This window comes from Narcine bancroftii, chromosome 1, assembly GCF_036971445.1.
Source record: "Narcine bancroftii isolate sNarBan1 chromosome 1, sNarBan1.hap1, whole genome shotgun sequence".
Classification (NCBI taxonomy): domain Eukaryota; kingdom Metazoa; phylum Chordata; class Chondrichthyes; order Torpediniformes; family Narcinidae; genus Narcine; species Narcine bancroftii.
Window position 1 is genome coordinate 465,678,983 of NC_091469.1, and position 16,660 is coordinate 465,695,642.

The window sequence follows — 16,660 nt, forward strand, 5'->3', positions numbered from 1 at the left end:
CTTCCACCACCATCCCTGGCAAGGCATTCCAGGCACCCACAACTCTCTGTATTTTAAAAAAAAACTTATTCCTGATGTCTTCCCTAAACTTCTCTCCCTTAACTTTTTACATATGTCCTCCGTTGCTTGCTGATCCTGCCCCAGGAAACACGTGCTGGGTGTCCACCCTATATATGCCTCTCATAATCTTGTAGACCCTTATCAAGTCTCCTCTTATCCTTCTATGCTCCAAAGAGAAAAGTCACAGCTCTGCTAATCTTGCCCCATAAGACTTTTTCGCAATCCAGGCATCATCCTGGCAAATCTCCTCTGCACCTTCTCCATAGCTTCCACATCTTTCCTTTAATGAGGTGACCAAAAATGAACACAAAGTGTGTATGGTCTTGCCAAAGATTTGTATAACGTGACGTCGTGGCTATCCCTTGCAGTTGAGGATGATGGCCTTTGTTCCATTGATCCACAGAGCAAAGATGCCTATGCATGTACTTCTTTAACATGTGCTTGATGTTGCACTCCAAGAAGCACATGATACTTCACAAATCAACTAATTCCAATGGCATGAAAACCATGATGATTGAAGCTGATGGATTTGTTGCAGTCTTTGTCCACCTTCACAGCCACTGAGTTCAGAGTAACTTTGTCCGACTGTTCTAGTATTGAGGACTTGGTTAGATTGTTTCTTCTCAGGGACCTCACCCTCATCCTTACCACCATGGGTGAACAAAGGGCCTATACTGTGCTGTCGGGTACTACAAGAACTCTGTCGAGAGCGCACTAGCCAGCTGCATCACATTTTGGTAGAGTTGCTGCAGAGAAATGGATTTGAGCAATGGTTCTCAACCTTTTCCTTTCCACTCACATACCACTTTAAGTATTCGCTATGCCATAGGTGCTCTGTGATTAGTAAGGGATTGTTTAAGGTGGTATGTGGGTAAAAAGAAAAAGTTTGAAATCCACTGTTTTAATCGTACATAATTGACTCGTTATGTGCACGATTTCATAACTCGAAAGGAAATTGGCCAATGACAATTTTTCTCAATCAAAATATTTCAGTAACAAATAGGTCTGGAGCAGTGATTCTCAATCTTCCCTTCCCACTCACATACCACCTGCAGCAATCCCTTACTAATCACAGAGCACCGATGGCATAGTGAATACTTGAAGGGGTATGTGAGTGGAAAGACAAAGGTTGAGAACCACTGGATTAGAGGTCAATCCCCAGGAATATAAGAGTACCAGAGATGATCACTGGATTCTTCCTCCCCCAAGTCGAAGAGGGTGTGCCAAAATCATTGAGGACTCCTTCCACCCTGTGCACAGCATCTTTCAGCTACTCCCATCAGGAAAGAGATACAGGAGTATCAGAGCCACACCACAAGGCTGAGGAGCAGCTTCTTCCCATGGGCAAAGGAACTGCTCTCACTAACCATTTGAGATGCTCATATTCACAAGAATTCATAAGTATTTATATATGAATACCTGACCTGCATCTGTATTGTATGTCTGTATATGTGTTTTGTCTGGTTGTGTGTCTGCATGTTTTGCATCAAGGAACTGTTTCAGTTTCATCGGGATGTACTTGTGCAAACAGATGACAATAAACTGGAGTTGACTTGACTTTCAAAAGCACTAAGAGCCTTCCTTACGTACAGAGACCCACACGGTACACATTGCACCAAATGTAGACTCGCCTGTTTAAATTCCACAGTTCCACGATGAGATTTGAACTCTGGTTTCTGCACTCTTCGTCCAGATCTTTGAATTATTAGCCTTAACCACTGTGCCACAGCCCTCCCACAATTGAGCCGTCTCAGTGCTGGTTCTTCACCAATAATTCTGCAGCTCCTTTGTTATCTAATTCCTGCAGCTTGTCTGTATCTGTACTTTGGCCTGACATAAATGTGGTGCTGAACATTACTCTAGAGATTCTGGTGGGCATTTATTTTCCAGCTCCGGTGCAGTAGCAGATGGCACATTATGAGGAAAGCGGCACGTTTGGGTGCTGACATTAATTGCTCCATTATGAGCAGGAACTCCATCGCTGTGTGTGAAGTGGTTCAGCCAGCCTAGAGTGCAATCAGAACAGCTGAATAACACAATGAGCGCCATCAGTTCTCCATTTTCCCTAACCATCTGAAAAGATCTCTGACTTCTTTCTGCAGCAAGACTTGAGTCTGATATTTTCCAGCATCATGCAGACAATATAGATTTTTTTTTTACTTTGCAGAAACAACATAATAACAGGCCTTTCTGGCCCACAAGCCCATGCTGCCCGAATATACTCCCAATTAACCTACAACCCCCGTATGTTTTGAAGAGTGGGAGGAAACCCAAAGACCTAAAAGAAACCCATGCAGACATGGAAGAATGATCAAATTCCTTAGAGACAGCCCTAGATTTGAATTCAGGTCCCTGCCATTGTAATAACATTGTGTTAAGCATGCTGCAAGGTTGCAGCAAGAAGATTTTTCCAAAAATGACTTCTTAAAGCTATTTTCACATTCATAAAGCAATATTTCATTCAATTTAAGAAGCAGCTCCTTCCAGCCCACCAGCCCACACCACCCAAATATATCCATGTGACTATTTCCAAAGGTTAATTTACTAGTGGATAAACAAAGAGGAATATTAGAATATTGATCCAGTATAAAAGCCAGGCCTTTTCATCAGCTAGATCAATGCACGATATCTCTCTTGATCGCCTGATACCATTAGATAACGTTTTTACCAACTGAAAACAGATAGATATATAGGACTAGATGTTATAATCCTTGAAGTTTCAGTATTGGTTAGATTGATCCTCTCTCATCAAGTTAGTACGGTCGGTTGTCTCAATTACAATAATGGAGGATGACCACTAGGGAATATTAACCTGTATCGAACATACCTTCAGTTGTTTTCCATGGTATCATTGAGTGTTTCGGCCTTTTAAATGCAACATACCCTCGACCAAGGCAGGCCCACCACGGGCTGATCAGACCTGGGTGTGTGTCCCACATCTGTTTCTCCTTGTGGTCATTTGGAGCTCAGATAGGATCTCTCCTTTTCAAAGTCAGCGACTGCTCGTTTCAGCTGAATCAGAGAGGGATTTAATTGCCTTTCTGAGGGCCTTCCTGAGATTTCTACTTCCTTCAGAAGCTTGGTCATAGATTTGGCAGCCAACTCTCTACAAACGACTTCAATGGGGCAGACCCTCATTTTCCAGCCTCACTCTTCTGCTTCTGCGTCAAGATTCCTATAGCGTTCTTGCGCCTCATCCATGGCACCTTCCCAATAATGAAGACAATCTGCTGGAAGACAACCTTTTACACAGAACGACAATAAAGGCATAATATTCCCGTCGTGAAGAGGCTGTGTAAAAGGGGCTAGTTAAATCTGTTAGCATCGCCCCCCCCCCTATTTTCCCTCTCACTTGTATACTTTCCCACCCTTCATAAATCTGCACCTTTCACTTTCTTGTGAGGGCCAGTTCTACATCTCCACTATTCTAAGTGTAAATAGACTTTTCCTGAGTTCTCCACTAGATTTCTTGGTGACTATTTTATCATAATAAAATTAGAGAACACTCTATTAAAATCATTCATAACTTTAAACATCGATATCCTTTTATCAAAGGTAAATAGTCTCATCAATTCAGTGGTAATTAACAGTAAACAATAAATGGTGGCGTTGCCAGCAACATTTATATTTGATGAAACAATACACTGAAAAACAGTGAACATGTATAATCAAAACGCATTTCCCCAACGAGGAGGCACAAGTCAACCTCATTAATGAGTCGCCAGAATCATAAGCTCCATCAAATTTTTTTAAAATAATCGAACCAGTGAATTATTTGTCTTTGAAATCACTCCTGTGGTGGGCTTCAAGCTCATCTCCTATTTAACAGTTCCAGTAAAAACACAACGCTGGAGAAACTCAGCAGGTCGAGCAGCGTCCTTTATATAGCAAAGATAAAAATACATAAGCAACATTTCAGACTTGAGCCCTTCATCAAGGTATGCCAAAATGTTGGCAGGCATCCGAACAAAAGAGTAGGGAGACTTCTGATTACTGCACAACTCTGTGAAATCTCTTAGAGGGGTATCTACCCTGAAGTTCTCCTTTGCTTTTACTTCAACCACAGTTCTGCAAATTTTCATATTTTACTACTTAACGGTTTCAATCTCTGGATATTCATCAAGTAAATGAACCTCTTATGTTATCACTCCCACACAGTATGCCCCCTCCGTGGCCAAGTTTATTCTTCCACAGGTGTGGTGCCCTGGTGAATGTACCATTCTGACCCACTGTTTTGTATTTCAATTCTCTCCATGAGCCTTTCTGTTTGTTTAGGGTACCTGTTCCTTAATCTTTGGCTGTCTGTGTCCTTGGATGCAAAAATCTCTGCGCTTTTAGCACTCAGTATTTCATCATCTGGATAATGCTCCACTTCTCTGAGATCGGATAAAGATAGCCACCGTCCTCTGCACTGATCTCTGTATTACTTTCACCAACCCACTTGCTCTCTTTGTATACCTTTGTAACTTCCTGCTTCTTTTTGTTCTACTGATGTGCCTTTTAACTTGACTTCATAGAACATTGTACTTAGAACAATAAAGCTCAGGAACAAGTCATTCACCCCACTATGTATGTTTTAAACACAATGCCAAATTGCACTAAATCATCTTTTTGCCTGCACATGATACACACCCCCCCCCCCCAACCCCGCCTATTCCTGCCAGATTCATGTCTATCTAACAGCCCCTCAAATGTTACTATTGTCTCTGATTCTACCACTACCTCTGGCAGCCCATTCCAGGAACTGGCCACATGGTACGTTTAATAAAAACTTGTTCCACATACCTCCTTTAAACTTTCCACCTCTCGCCTTTAATTGATATCCCAATTTGATATAAATTTGGCACAAAGTACCTTCGCTCTGTCCAGATCAATGAGAAGGATCTCCCAGTGGCCAACCATTTCAATTCCCCACCCCATGCTGACGTGTTGGTCCATGGTTTCATGCACTATCAGACTAAGTCCGTCCACAAATTGGAGGAGTGACGCCTCATATTCCATCTGGAAAGCCTTCAACTGAATAGCATTAACATCAACGTCACCAGTTTCCGTTAGGACCCTCCCTTCCCCATCTATCCCTATTTCTCCTTTCATCTAGCTCTGTCTCGCTTTCTCTTAAGCCCCTTCCACACTTGCATCCCAGTAAATCGGCCGTTCAGTGTCCCGGGATAGGAATGGGGGTTTGGCCTTTCACACTAGACCACTCCTACCTGGAACACTGAATGCTTTTGCACTTCCTAGGGTTTCTCCCCGGCGTTCATTCTGTTCTACCTTTAATAGGAAGTGCCTGCAATCCAATAGCCACATCCCACTTGCCTGATATCAGCTCCGGTGTCTGCAGCATTGAGCAGATTTTGCTTTCACACTTGCCACTTTAAAGGCCGATTGGAGTTCAATTCCTGGGATCACTGGCAAGTGTGAAAGGGGCTTTATCCTTTCCTTCTATCTTCCTTCCACCAGCTTTACATTCACAGAACCACCCCTCCCCCAGTCAATTCTCACCTTTCCTCTCCAGACCTATTCATGTCCAGTTATCACCTTTTGCCTATTGGTTTGTGCTCCCCTACAAACCCCCCACCCCCACTCTTCCTTCTCTCTCCTGCCTGACATGGGGTTTCAACCCGAAATATCGACTTACACCTTTTTGCCTCCACAGATGCTACTCAGCCTTCCTACAAAAACAGCATTTTGCTTTTGTCATGAATTTAAACCTCCTTTGCCTTTCATTCTAAAACTGAGTTTGCTTTTACACAAAGCTGCCACATGTGAATCAAATGGTATAAACTTTCACCCACATTCAAGTCAATTTCATCCCTCATCATCAATGCTTCCTAAAACTAAGATCTCACTGTATAAGGAAGAGCTTTGCTGCATTAAGAGAATTGCAGCCGGCTAAGGGCATTTCAATGTGACTTGATTCCCTGATGCTCCAGCCAGCATCCCACAGTGAGCTTCACACACATAAGCAGCATTAATGGCCATTTGCAAGGTGGAAATACATATTGAGATTGAGAATTAATAAAATGTAGCACGGTGAACTAGCACAAAGGAATTTAGAGCAATCGACAAGAATGAGGTTGTTTTCAAGTTGGTTTTTGTTTCCCTTTAGTATTCTTTTTAAACTGAGAATGGAGGGAAACAGTAATGTCCGTTGTATTTTTTTAAATTTAAACAAACCACAACAGCAAGACTAGTATTTATAATACTTCTGCAGAAGGAAACAGGGTAAAGGCAAAGCTGGTTTACAGCTGACTTTCTGCCGATACTCCAGAGAGAATTATTTATGTTTCTCTACGTAGAATTTACGTTTTTGCTCCGTTCAACAATTTTTTTTCCTACCTTCTGGAATGGCTGCTCACACACGAATGACCAAAACTCGAAATCTCAGTTTCCTGAATAGCAGAAGTGCGGTAAGTGTAGTGGTACACCTCCGGCCTACTGCAGGGGGCAACCTCTGTACCTGCAGGAGTGTAAGGGGTTCAGGACAACACCTGGCTGGCTGTCCATCAGTCGGCCTGAATGGATCAAGCCCCACCTGGTCGGGTGTCAATCACCCTCCAGGATATAAGCCTGCGCCGGCCTCCCGAGGCCTCACTCAGAGTTGCTGCAGTCACAGCCAGCCTGGATCTGTGGAAGTCTTTGAGGATTAAAGCTTGTTGTACAGTCTTTATCTTTGTGTGTGTCTGATTCTGGCTAACAGTGCACCACAGTAAGTAAGGAGGCAGGACTTGCAAATATCTGCTATTTATTAGCCCATTGTTGCAGACCACCTGCACAGTTCAGTTTAGACGGCAGGCAGTCTGCAGTAATGTCTAGGGGTGCCGCAGGTAAAATTTTGGGGAATGAGTCACTCATTTTTACACAGATTCCATTCTGGGAATTTGGGAATAATTTACCGGAATGCAGAGGCTGTGTAAAAATGTAGACAAGCACTCAAACAAAATGGTGGGGGGGGGGGGGGGTGGGAGGAGCACAGTCCCACAGGCAAAGGATAATAAGAGAGGGGAAGCTCAACAAGGATCTCAAGTAGCTGTACAGCATTGACTGCTGTTCTCTTTGCTTCCCTCGATGAATATGCCTACCTTGTTCTCCTTTGCTCTCCAAAGGGAACTCTGTGTCATTCTTTCTCCCTACTTCCACCTGTAATCCCTGCTGCTGTCAAGCTTTATGACCATGTGCTCACCCAGGCTTGCTTCCACAGCCAGGGTGCCCTCGTCTCCACTTGTCTCTGCCTCCATCTTGTGCCTTGTGGCTTCCAGCACCAGTCCCAGGCCTCCCAGTTTGCCTGCTCATTCACAGCTGAACAACATTAAATCCAAACACCAAACTTGTGAATCTGCAGGAATCATCAACTGCATCCTTGTGGCCTTCTCTACCTTGAAGGCCACTTTGAGCACCCTACAAGGAACTCCAGTATCTGCACAGCACTGATTACTCATCTCTTTGCTTCTTATCCACCTATCACCTCCTGCCCTTGGGGCTGTGATCCTCCCCCTAACCCTACCCCCACTGTTTTGTTCGAGCGCCTACCTACATTTTGATAAAGGGCTCAAGCCCAAAGGATCGCTTATATATCTTCATTTTTGTCTGACACTGCTTGTCCCACCGAGTTTCTCCACCATGGTGTTTTTACTTCAATCGTAGTGTCTGTAGACTTTCTTCTGCAGAAGAAGGTATCGCACATAATCTCAAAGACAGGATCGTGTACCAGGGACGTGGGCTCATTAGTCTAACGATTTTCTCAGAAATATCTTCAGTGAACGATTTCCGAATTTAGGTGAAAAACAGATTTTTGAGGAATGGACATTTTAATTTTAACCTGCATAAAACCTCATCCCCTCCCACCTCTCCCTCACATTTCCACAATTCTCATTGAGGCGAGTTGCCGTTGATATCACAATTGTAAAATTTCGGCGTCATACCACTCTGATAATCAGTAGAATAGATAAACAGGGCATGAGTGAAAGTGCTGGTTAAAAGTCAGTAATGAAAGTTTCACCCTGCACTGTGGGGGTGAAACCAATATTGCACATTTTAACAAGAGCAAAATGCTGTGGATTTTTCTGTAGGTGGAATCTGGCATCAGTGAGTTTAATAAAAACAAAGATTTGGGAACCAACAGCACAACCCGGACAAAAATGAAAAATATGCAAATTTTGTCCCAGCGAGCGTAGGCAATTGTCACTGCGTCACCGCATAGCAAGAAAAGGAGATACTTTTTTCCCCTGTTGTCCTGTTAATTCGCTTGCCAGGGGATGGAGCATTTGGAGAACAAGGTCAGACTGTTTCCACCTTTACTGCTTCTCCGGGTCTGCGTATTTTTTTGCTTGTAGTGAGTGTGCCAAAGGCAGCGAAGGTCCTGAGCTCATGGTGGATGGGTGATGCTGCCCTTCCCTGGGTCACGGAGGAAGAGCAGCATCGGAACAGGCCAGGACTCGGCAAGAAACTGTGACAGAGCTGTCCTTGTAGGCCTATCACTCTGCCATCTGCCACATCGTGGTGGCATCATGTCAACATTTTTGCTCCCTGGGGCTTTTCAACCACCTCGGGAGTCCACAGTTTTAATGACTGGATGGAAAGCTGATATTTTTTTGAACCGTAAAATGACTGGCATACTGAAGGATTAATAAGACTAACATCATCTGATTTTTCAGTATTGGCAGAAACTGTGATTTGAAGTAAAAAGTCAATGCTGGAGAAACTCAGCAGGCCATACAGTCGATAAAGATACAGAACTAACGTTTCAGACTTGAGCCATTCATCAAGGTGTGAGCAAAATGTAGACAGGCACCCAAACAAAATGGTGGGGGGGAGGGGCAGGGGAGATGAGCATGGTCCCACAGGCAGGAGGTGATAGGTGAGTCTGGGCAGAAGGGCACAACAACATACAGTGGAGGGGGGGGGGGGGGGGGTGAAGGATGGATCTGTGAATGGAGAGAGAAGGAGTGGAGACCTGGAGGAAAGAAGACAGAGAGACGGAGAAGAGAGGGAGGACAGGGAGTGGGTTAGCAGAAACTGGAGAAGGCGATGTTAATGCCATTTATTTGGAGAGTGCCCAGATGGCATATTTGGTGTTGCTCCTCTCATTTATGGGTGGTCTTGGTTTGATAGTACATGAGGCCATGGACAGACGTGTCAGCATGGGTGTGGGGTGCAGAATTGAAATGGTTGGCCAATGGGAGATCCTTATCACTGATGCTGACAGAGCAAGGGAGCTCAGAGAAGCGATCTTCAAGGCAGAGAAGGCCACAACAGGAGCACTGGATGCAGTTGATGATTCCTGTAGATTCACAAGTTTGGTGTTTGGATTTACTGTTGTTCAGCTGTGAATGAGCATCCATCCAAATCGAGTCCAAATTCTTTAACTTTAACTTTCCCGTGTCAGTGCTTTGGATATTGTTTTTTGGACCATAATTTTGGAGGAAATATTCTATCGTCAACAAGATAAATGTAGAGCATTAACAGAAATGACAACATTCCTGAAAGTACTGTGTCGCACAAGGCCTTTTCTTTTTTTTTATTTTTCACACTATGAACCATACTGACCAAAATACACACAAACATTTCCCTCTTGAATATACACAGTGTCATTTTCTCCCCTTTTCCCCCCTCCCTTCCCTCCGTCCTTCATCCCCCCCTCCCCACCCACTCAACATTCAACATACATGATACATTGAACCCATTAAACAATGTCATCACACAATGAAAATAAACAAGAAATTTGTGTCATCTACTTTTACACACTGGGTCAGTTCATTTCGTCTTCTTCTCCTTCTGTCATTTTAGGCGGTAGAGGTCCGTAGTAGGACTTCTCTGTTGTGTTCCATGTACGGTTCCCAAATTTGTTCAAATACTGTGATGTTATTTCTTAAATTATATGTTATTTTTTCCAATGGAATACATTTATTCATTTCTATGTACCATTGCTGTATTCTCAGGCTATCTTCTAATTTCCAAGTTGACATAATAAATTTTTTGCTACAGCTAAGGCTATCATAATCAATCTTTTTTGTGCTCCATCCAAATCGAGGCCAAGTTCTTTAATATTGACCCAAGGCCTTTTCAATGCATAACAGTTCTCTGTTGAAGATCAAGAAGTAGGTACCTGCCAGAGGAATCAAATTAAGTAAGTTCAAACTTACATTTGGAGGCCAGCGATAAATGCAGGCAGCTCACCATTAACACATCCTGTACATGTTATCAAGTCAAGTTCATTGCCATCATATTTTGATGACGTAGCATTCTCCAGTCTTCAGTGTAAAATACACAGACGTAACACATGTGCAGGACAAGTCTTTCATCTATACAGATAAGTATTGTTTCACGAATATGAGAATCTCAGATGGTTAGTGTGAGTAGTTCCTTTGGTTGTTTACATTCTCAGTGCCCGTGGAAAAGAGCTGAAAGATGCTGTGTGCAGAGTGGAAGGGACCCTGAATGATTTTACATCCCCTTTTCAGTCCATGATCCCAGTAGATGGAGGAGGGAGGGAGACTCCAGTCATCCTCTCTGCCAAGCTTATGGTCTTGTGGGTTTACCTCCGATCTATTTCTCTGCAGCAACCATACCACACTGTGATGCAGCCGGCCAGGACACTCTCGGTAGAGCTCCCACCTTTATCTATCCATTACTTCTGTGGTCCTCTCCCTTTCAGAATCAGAGTTCGAATTTATTTAGTGCAAACATAAATATTATAACCATCTTACAATGTTATAATATTTTAAAAAGTGCACAAAAAGTAATGTCGTAGAGAAACTGCCACTTCCCGTTGCAAAGAACATAGCACACAGAACTAGATCCGTTAACTCTTTATGAATCACCAAGTTAACCTGGGAGAACCCTTCCTGCTTTGTACAAATCTTAACTTACCTTGGCTACAAAATGAGGACCATTATCTAAACTCAGCGCCTCAGGCAGTCCATAACAGGAAAATATTTTACTTAACAAGATTTTAAACTAATAGTCAAAGCAGTAAAACAAAATTTTAACTAAGAGTCAAGGCAGTATTTTCTTTAAATAAAAGAAAAATGTCTCATGATAAATGGGCCTCCTGATAAGAGTACCAGCTGGTATTGTGTCCTTTTACCTAAAATTTGGATGCCACCATGTCTGCAGTGAGGAATTTACATATTGTAAATTCCCTCCTTGCCAACGTGGGTATCATTGCGCATGTAATCAAATAACAAGGATATCAAGTAGTGTATTTGGCTAACCAGCAAAGTCTTATAACTGAGTATTTGCAAAACTTGTTTGCATTTTTTTTTGTTCGATTATTGTCTTTGTTGCTGAGTTTGCTGCTTTTCAATGCATTCAGAAATCGTATGATCTTGTTAATTTTAAAATGTAACCATTTATTGACTGCATTACCATTGACGGTTTGCAGGAACACTAGGTTAATTTATGATTGAGATTAAAGAGTCCTCATCTTAAAGATAATTGGAGTGTTTAGGTCATTATGATGCATATTCAATGATTGTCAAGCATTGTTCACTTCAAATCACATAATCACTGGACTGGAGGAGGGGGACCTGTTTGCCACCAGTGGAATCCTCAGGATGTCTCTGCGTCTCTTACATCTGTGAGTGTTAGAGTTGACAGTGCTTTGGTCAGTTGCTGTACATAGGTGATCATTTTGTTAATTAACCCTGTACCTGTGTGGGGTTACAGGCATTTCGAATAAAGCTAACGGCATTACCTTTATGCAATTCAACCAAGTTTCTTTTGACAACTCAGCCAACTTATTCTTTAAGGTCCTAGGTAAATCAATAACAACAAGACAATGCTTACAGTAAATTCAATCTATATACACTCAAATATAGGCATTCATGTCCTTCCCTGAGGGCACTTAATTTCTTTACCAGGATTATTTTGTTGAGAGAGGACACATTCCTTCCTTTGGTAGGTATTATTTTCTCAAATTAGTGATGTGCCATTGCTCTTTAGTCAAATATATTAATGCACGTATATAATTAAGTAGTACAGATTTTAAAAATTGCATTAGGTACAGAAATGATCCAGCAGGGCAGGTTCATAATTCAGTTTCTGGATTTCTGTCACACCCCCTGCTGTTTACAGAGCTTAATGAAATTAATGCTTCATTCCCATATCAAGCAAGGCCGTTCTATTTTCAAGCAGTTTATCGTTTTCTGAATAAACGGTGAAGGGACCATTTATAACAGCAGCTTTTGCAGTCACATCTGCGTAAGCATTCCCAAGGGCTACAGTTCTGACATGAGTATAGATATTCCTTTTCCTATCATGTAGGCTCTAATAAGGGCAAACAATTCAAATTGCTGGGAAAACTGGATGATAGAAGGCAGCTGTCTTTATTACTTCATTTCTGTATTTTTCACAATAGCATAACCTGCACAGTGTAGAACCTATATCATCAACAAAGACTATGTTCTTAGACCCTTTTCCAGTTAATTGACTGGGCGTCCCAGGATGGGAAGCCCTTTGTGCCATTTCCACTGGGCCACTGTTAAGTGGGACTCTAATTGCTTTTCCACTAAACCCTCTCATCCCCAGGTATCGGAGTGTTCTACCTTCAATTGGAAATGGGTGACTTTCTGGTGTTCATTTTCCACTGATTTTATCAGCTTGCCAGGATCAGCAAACGCTGGGGATATGAGCAGGAATAGAGGTGGTTAATCCCCGGTGTGAAATGATGTCATTTGTTTCCGGCATTCGATCTATGTTCCTTTTCCGCTGGACCCTGTCCCAGCAAATTCCAAGTTAATTCCTGGGACAGGATACCAATGAAAAAGGGGCTTTTGGCTCAATTAGTATTCAGGAATCTGATGGCAGCAGGAAAGAAGCTGTCCTTGTGTCGCTGAGTGCTCGTCTTCACACTCCTGTACCTTTTCCCTGATGGTAGTAGAGTGAAGAGGGCATGGCTTAGGTGGTGGGGGTCTTTGAGGATAGAGGTTGCTTTTTTAATACACTGCCTCATGTAGATGACCTCGATGGAGTGAAGTCTGGTGCCTGTGATGTCACAGGCCGAGTTAACAACTCTCTGGAGCTATTCCTTGTCCTGAGATTTGGCACCTCCATACCAGGCAGTGATGCAACCAGCCAGAATGCTCTCCACAGTACACCTGTAGAAGTTCACAACAGTCTTCAGTGACATAGCAAACCTCCTCAAACACCTTTCCTCACCCTCTCCCCTCATCTTTTCATTTGACCTGATTTTCTAAGTCTTCCTGCATACTGAAACCCCCCACAATCACCTCTCATACATACCTTCTCTAATTAATACCCTGCACCTAGGTTGCTATTTGGACACAAACAAGGTATTTTTAATATTGTATTTTTCAACTCTACCCACACGGATTCTATGACCTCTGATCCTATGTTCATTCTTGCTGACGATTTGATTTTGTTTTTTACCAATGGAGCCACCACAAAACCCTTTGCCACCCTGTCTGTTTTACAATAGGATGTGTATCCTTGGATGTTTAGCTCCCAGCTGTGATCCTCTATTATGCCCACAACCTGGATGTTGCCTGGATTGGGAAACAGGTTTTGTGAGGCAAGGATAGCAGAACTGGGACGTTTCTCTTTTGAGCAAAGAAAGATGAGAGGTGACTTCATAGAGGTCCACAAGATTGTGAGAGGCATACATAAGGTAGACAGCCAGCACCTTTTTTTCCCAGAGCAGGTGTAACAAATACTAGAGGACATCTGTACAAAGTGAAGGGAGAAAAGTTTAGGGGAGGCATCAGGGGTAAATTTTTAAAAAAGAGAATTGTGGGGGAATTGGGATTCCTTGCCAGGGATGGTGGTGGAGGCTGAAACATTTGGGGCATTTAAGAGACTCTTAGACAGGCTCGTGGATGAAAGAAAAATAGAGAATTACAAGATTCCTTTTCATAGGAATATATTACAACAAGGGCTAAATGTTCTGTGCTTTAATCTTTTATGTTTTATGTTCTAACCTCATACCTACCTATGTCCATCTATTCTTTAACCACATCTACTTTGTTTAACACACTGCATGCATTTAAATACACCACCATCAGTTCCACATTCACCACATTTCCACTCATATTTGTCCCTATGGTACCTAAAGTTAATTTTTTTTTCCCTTTGTAAACTTTGTATCCTACTTTTTGTTCTGGAGACTTCAATCACCTCTCCTCTCCTGCCCCTTTCACTTTATCCATATTTTATCCATACTTCAGGTGGTTATTATCAAAATTCAGTGGAATTGGACATCATCTCCTAATACTTCTAGTAACAGCATATTATTTTATTGGCTAGCAGATATTGCCAAAGAGTCACAGTGTCATAGAGCACAGGAGCTGGTCCCTCTGCCCTCATTGCCCATCCAACACCCCTTCTCATCTTCACTCACACCACTGACCTGCATTAGAGCAGTATCCTACAGTACTTTGTTTACTGCCTGTGTAAATGTCTCTTAAAGGGCCTATCTCATTGGTCTGGAAACTAGGTGGCAACCTGGTGGCGACTCGAGTCTCTGCTGGTTGCGGAGACGCCTCCGCGACGTCTCCTGGAGACTAGCTGGGTCTCCCGGAAGTCGCGGGAAATTAAAACATGCTCAATTTTTTTTGGAAACTTTTTCTAGTCTCCAGCAGGTCTCCGTCAGTTGCGATGACGTCGTGGAGACTAATTTTGTCCGCGACGTCTCCAAGACCTGCTGGAGACCAAGGAGACTGAGGAGACGTTGCGGCGACATCGCAGCAACCGCCGGAGCCATCACCACGACTTCCAGGCGAATTGATTGTCACCTTGTCTGGAGACATCGCCCTGGGGTCGCCTTGATGAGAGCGCAAGCCATTTTTTGGTCTCCCGAGTCACCCGAGACTGATCAGTCGCAACAATCAAGGTGATGTCTCCGCCAATGAGATACCAGTGTAAATGTTGTGATTGGATATGACTCCAGCAGTTCCCCTGGCAACATGAAATGCACGCCTTACTCCTTGTGTGGTCTAACTAGTGTTTATCCCATTTTTTTCAAATAGAATGTATATATTGTGGAAATAGCATATTATGAATGCAGGGCAGTGCGTCTAATAAAACTAATGCTCTATTTTACGTTTCTATTTTCAGATAAATTAAACACACTTTCTTCATTCATTGGTCCATTCAAGTACTTCAGCCCTGGTTTGGAAAATACCGAGGACGAGGATAATTTGAGTGAGTACCAGTTCCCTTCAGGTTAAGAAAATCACAAATAGCCTCACCATGGAATTAAAACTCAGCCACATATATCTGGAATTTAAATGAACGGATGATTAAATAGCAGTGTAGAAATAATAGATTTGAGAATGTTACATAGAACGCCAAGCAAATAAATCTAATTTGTACCTATATCTATGTTCCCCCTCCTTGTTCTTATTAAAGGCATATCAAAATGTTCCAAGCAGGAATAACAGGCCATTATCACTAGAAAGTTTTACATTACAATCATAGAACCATCAGACTATGGTGAACAGCACAGAACCAATTAACTATTTCCCCTTTTACAAAGGTCAATACAAACATGACATTTAATAGCAACAGCTCATGAAATAGATGTTTGAACTGTTAAATATTACATATAAACATTCCGAAAATACCTCTGATAGAATTCACCCCAATGAGGTGCAGCAAAAATATGGTCAAAATTCCCTTGTTTGATTGTCAGAGTGTGGGGAGTTAGTCGGAGTAAAGGTGAGATCCTCAGGAAAGAAACTTTTTATTTTCTGAATTGTATGAACTTCTCTGAAAGGTGGTTCTGATTTCTCCACTGCCCATGCTCATCATCAAGGCAAGTACCCTCAGACAGTCCCTTGTGACTATAGTTTAAGAGAGTTAGTGACGTACGGTAACTTGAAGGGCGTTACACGTCACAATGAAAAGAAAGGTCATTTAGCATGAAGCAAGGGTTATATGAGAGCACTCCTGATTCCCCACATGGTCATCCATTCCTTCTCAATTCTCCCACTAATCATCCACGCCAAAGGGTAATTTACTATAACCAATTAATTCGCCAGCACCTGGATCCAGAGAATCATATGGTAGATAAACAGGCCCTTCAGCCCATCACGTCAATGCTGATCTTTTTTCGCCACATCCACTACTACCATTCCCTCTTTATTAGGACTGTACCCTTCTAAGTTTAAATGCCTCATAAACGTTGTTGTTTTTTCTGATTCCACTGCTCCTCTGGCAGCACGTTCCAGGCATCAACCACTCTCTGCACAGAATACACACCCCTCACATCCCCTTTAAGACTTTAGAGTTGTAAATGCACCTCAGGCCATCATGCAAACCAACCTCCCCTCTGTTGGCTCCATCTATGCCTCCCGCTGTCCCACGAAAGTAGTCAGCATGTTAAGGATTCACCCCACCCCCCAACATGGTCATATTCTCCTCTCTCTCGTTCCATCATGGGCTTGAACACAAGAACCTCCAGACTCACAGACAGTTTCTTTCCTGCTCTGATGAGCCTCACCCTGTCAAACGATGAAATGGTTGTACTGTTTTGAACTGTACTAAACTTCTCTTTACGCCCATGCTATAGTTTTCTACTCTCCCCTATTTGACTTTATAGTAACACTACTAAACACTATTCTACATTTATTTGTTTATTTGC

At 42.6% G+C, this 16,660-nt stretch overlaps 1 protein-coding gene across 1 annotated transcript in view; it reads left to right on the forward strand.

Moving 5' to 3' along the window:
• The window catches only part of adarb2 (adenosine deaminase RNA specific B2 (inactive)), an 837,813-nt gene that overhangs the window by 409,799 nt on the left and 411,354 nt on the right, over positions 1 to 16,660 (forward strand). Inside the window, 1 exon segment of the mRNA XM_069914681.1 lies at positions 15,133 to 15,219. Coding sequence (XP_069770782.1) covers positions 15,133 to 15,219 — 87 coding nt within the window.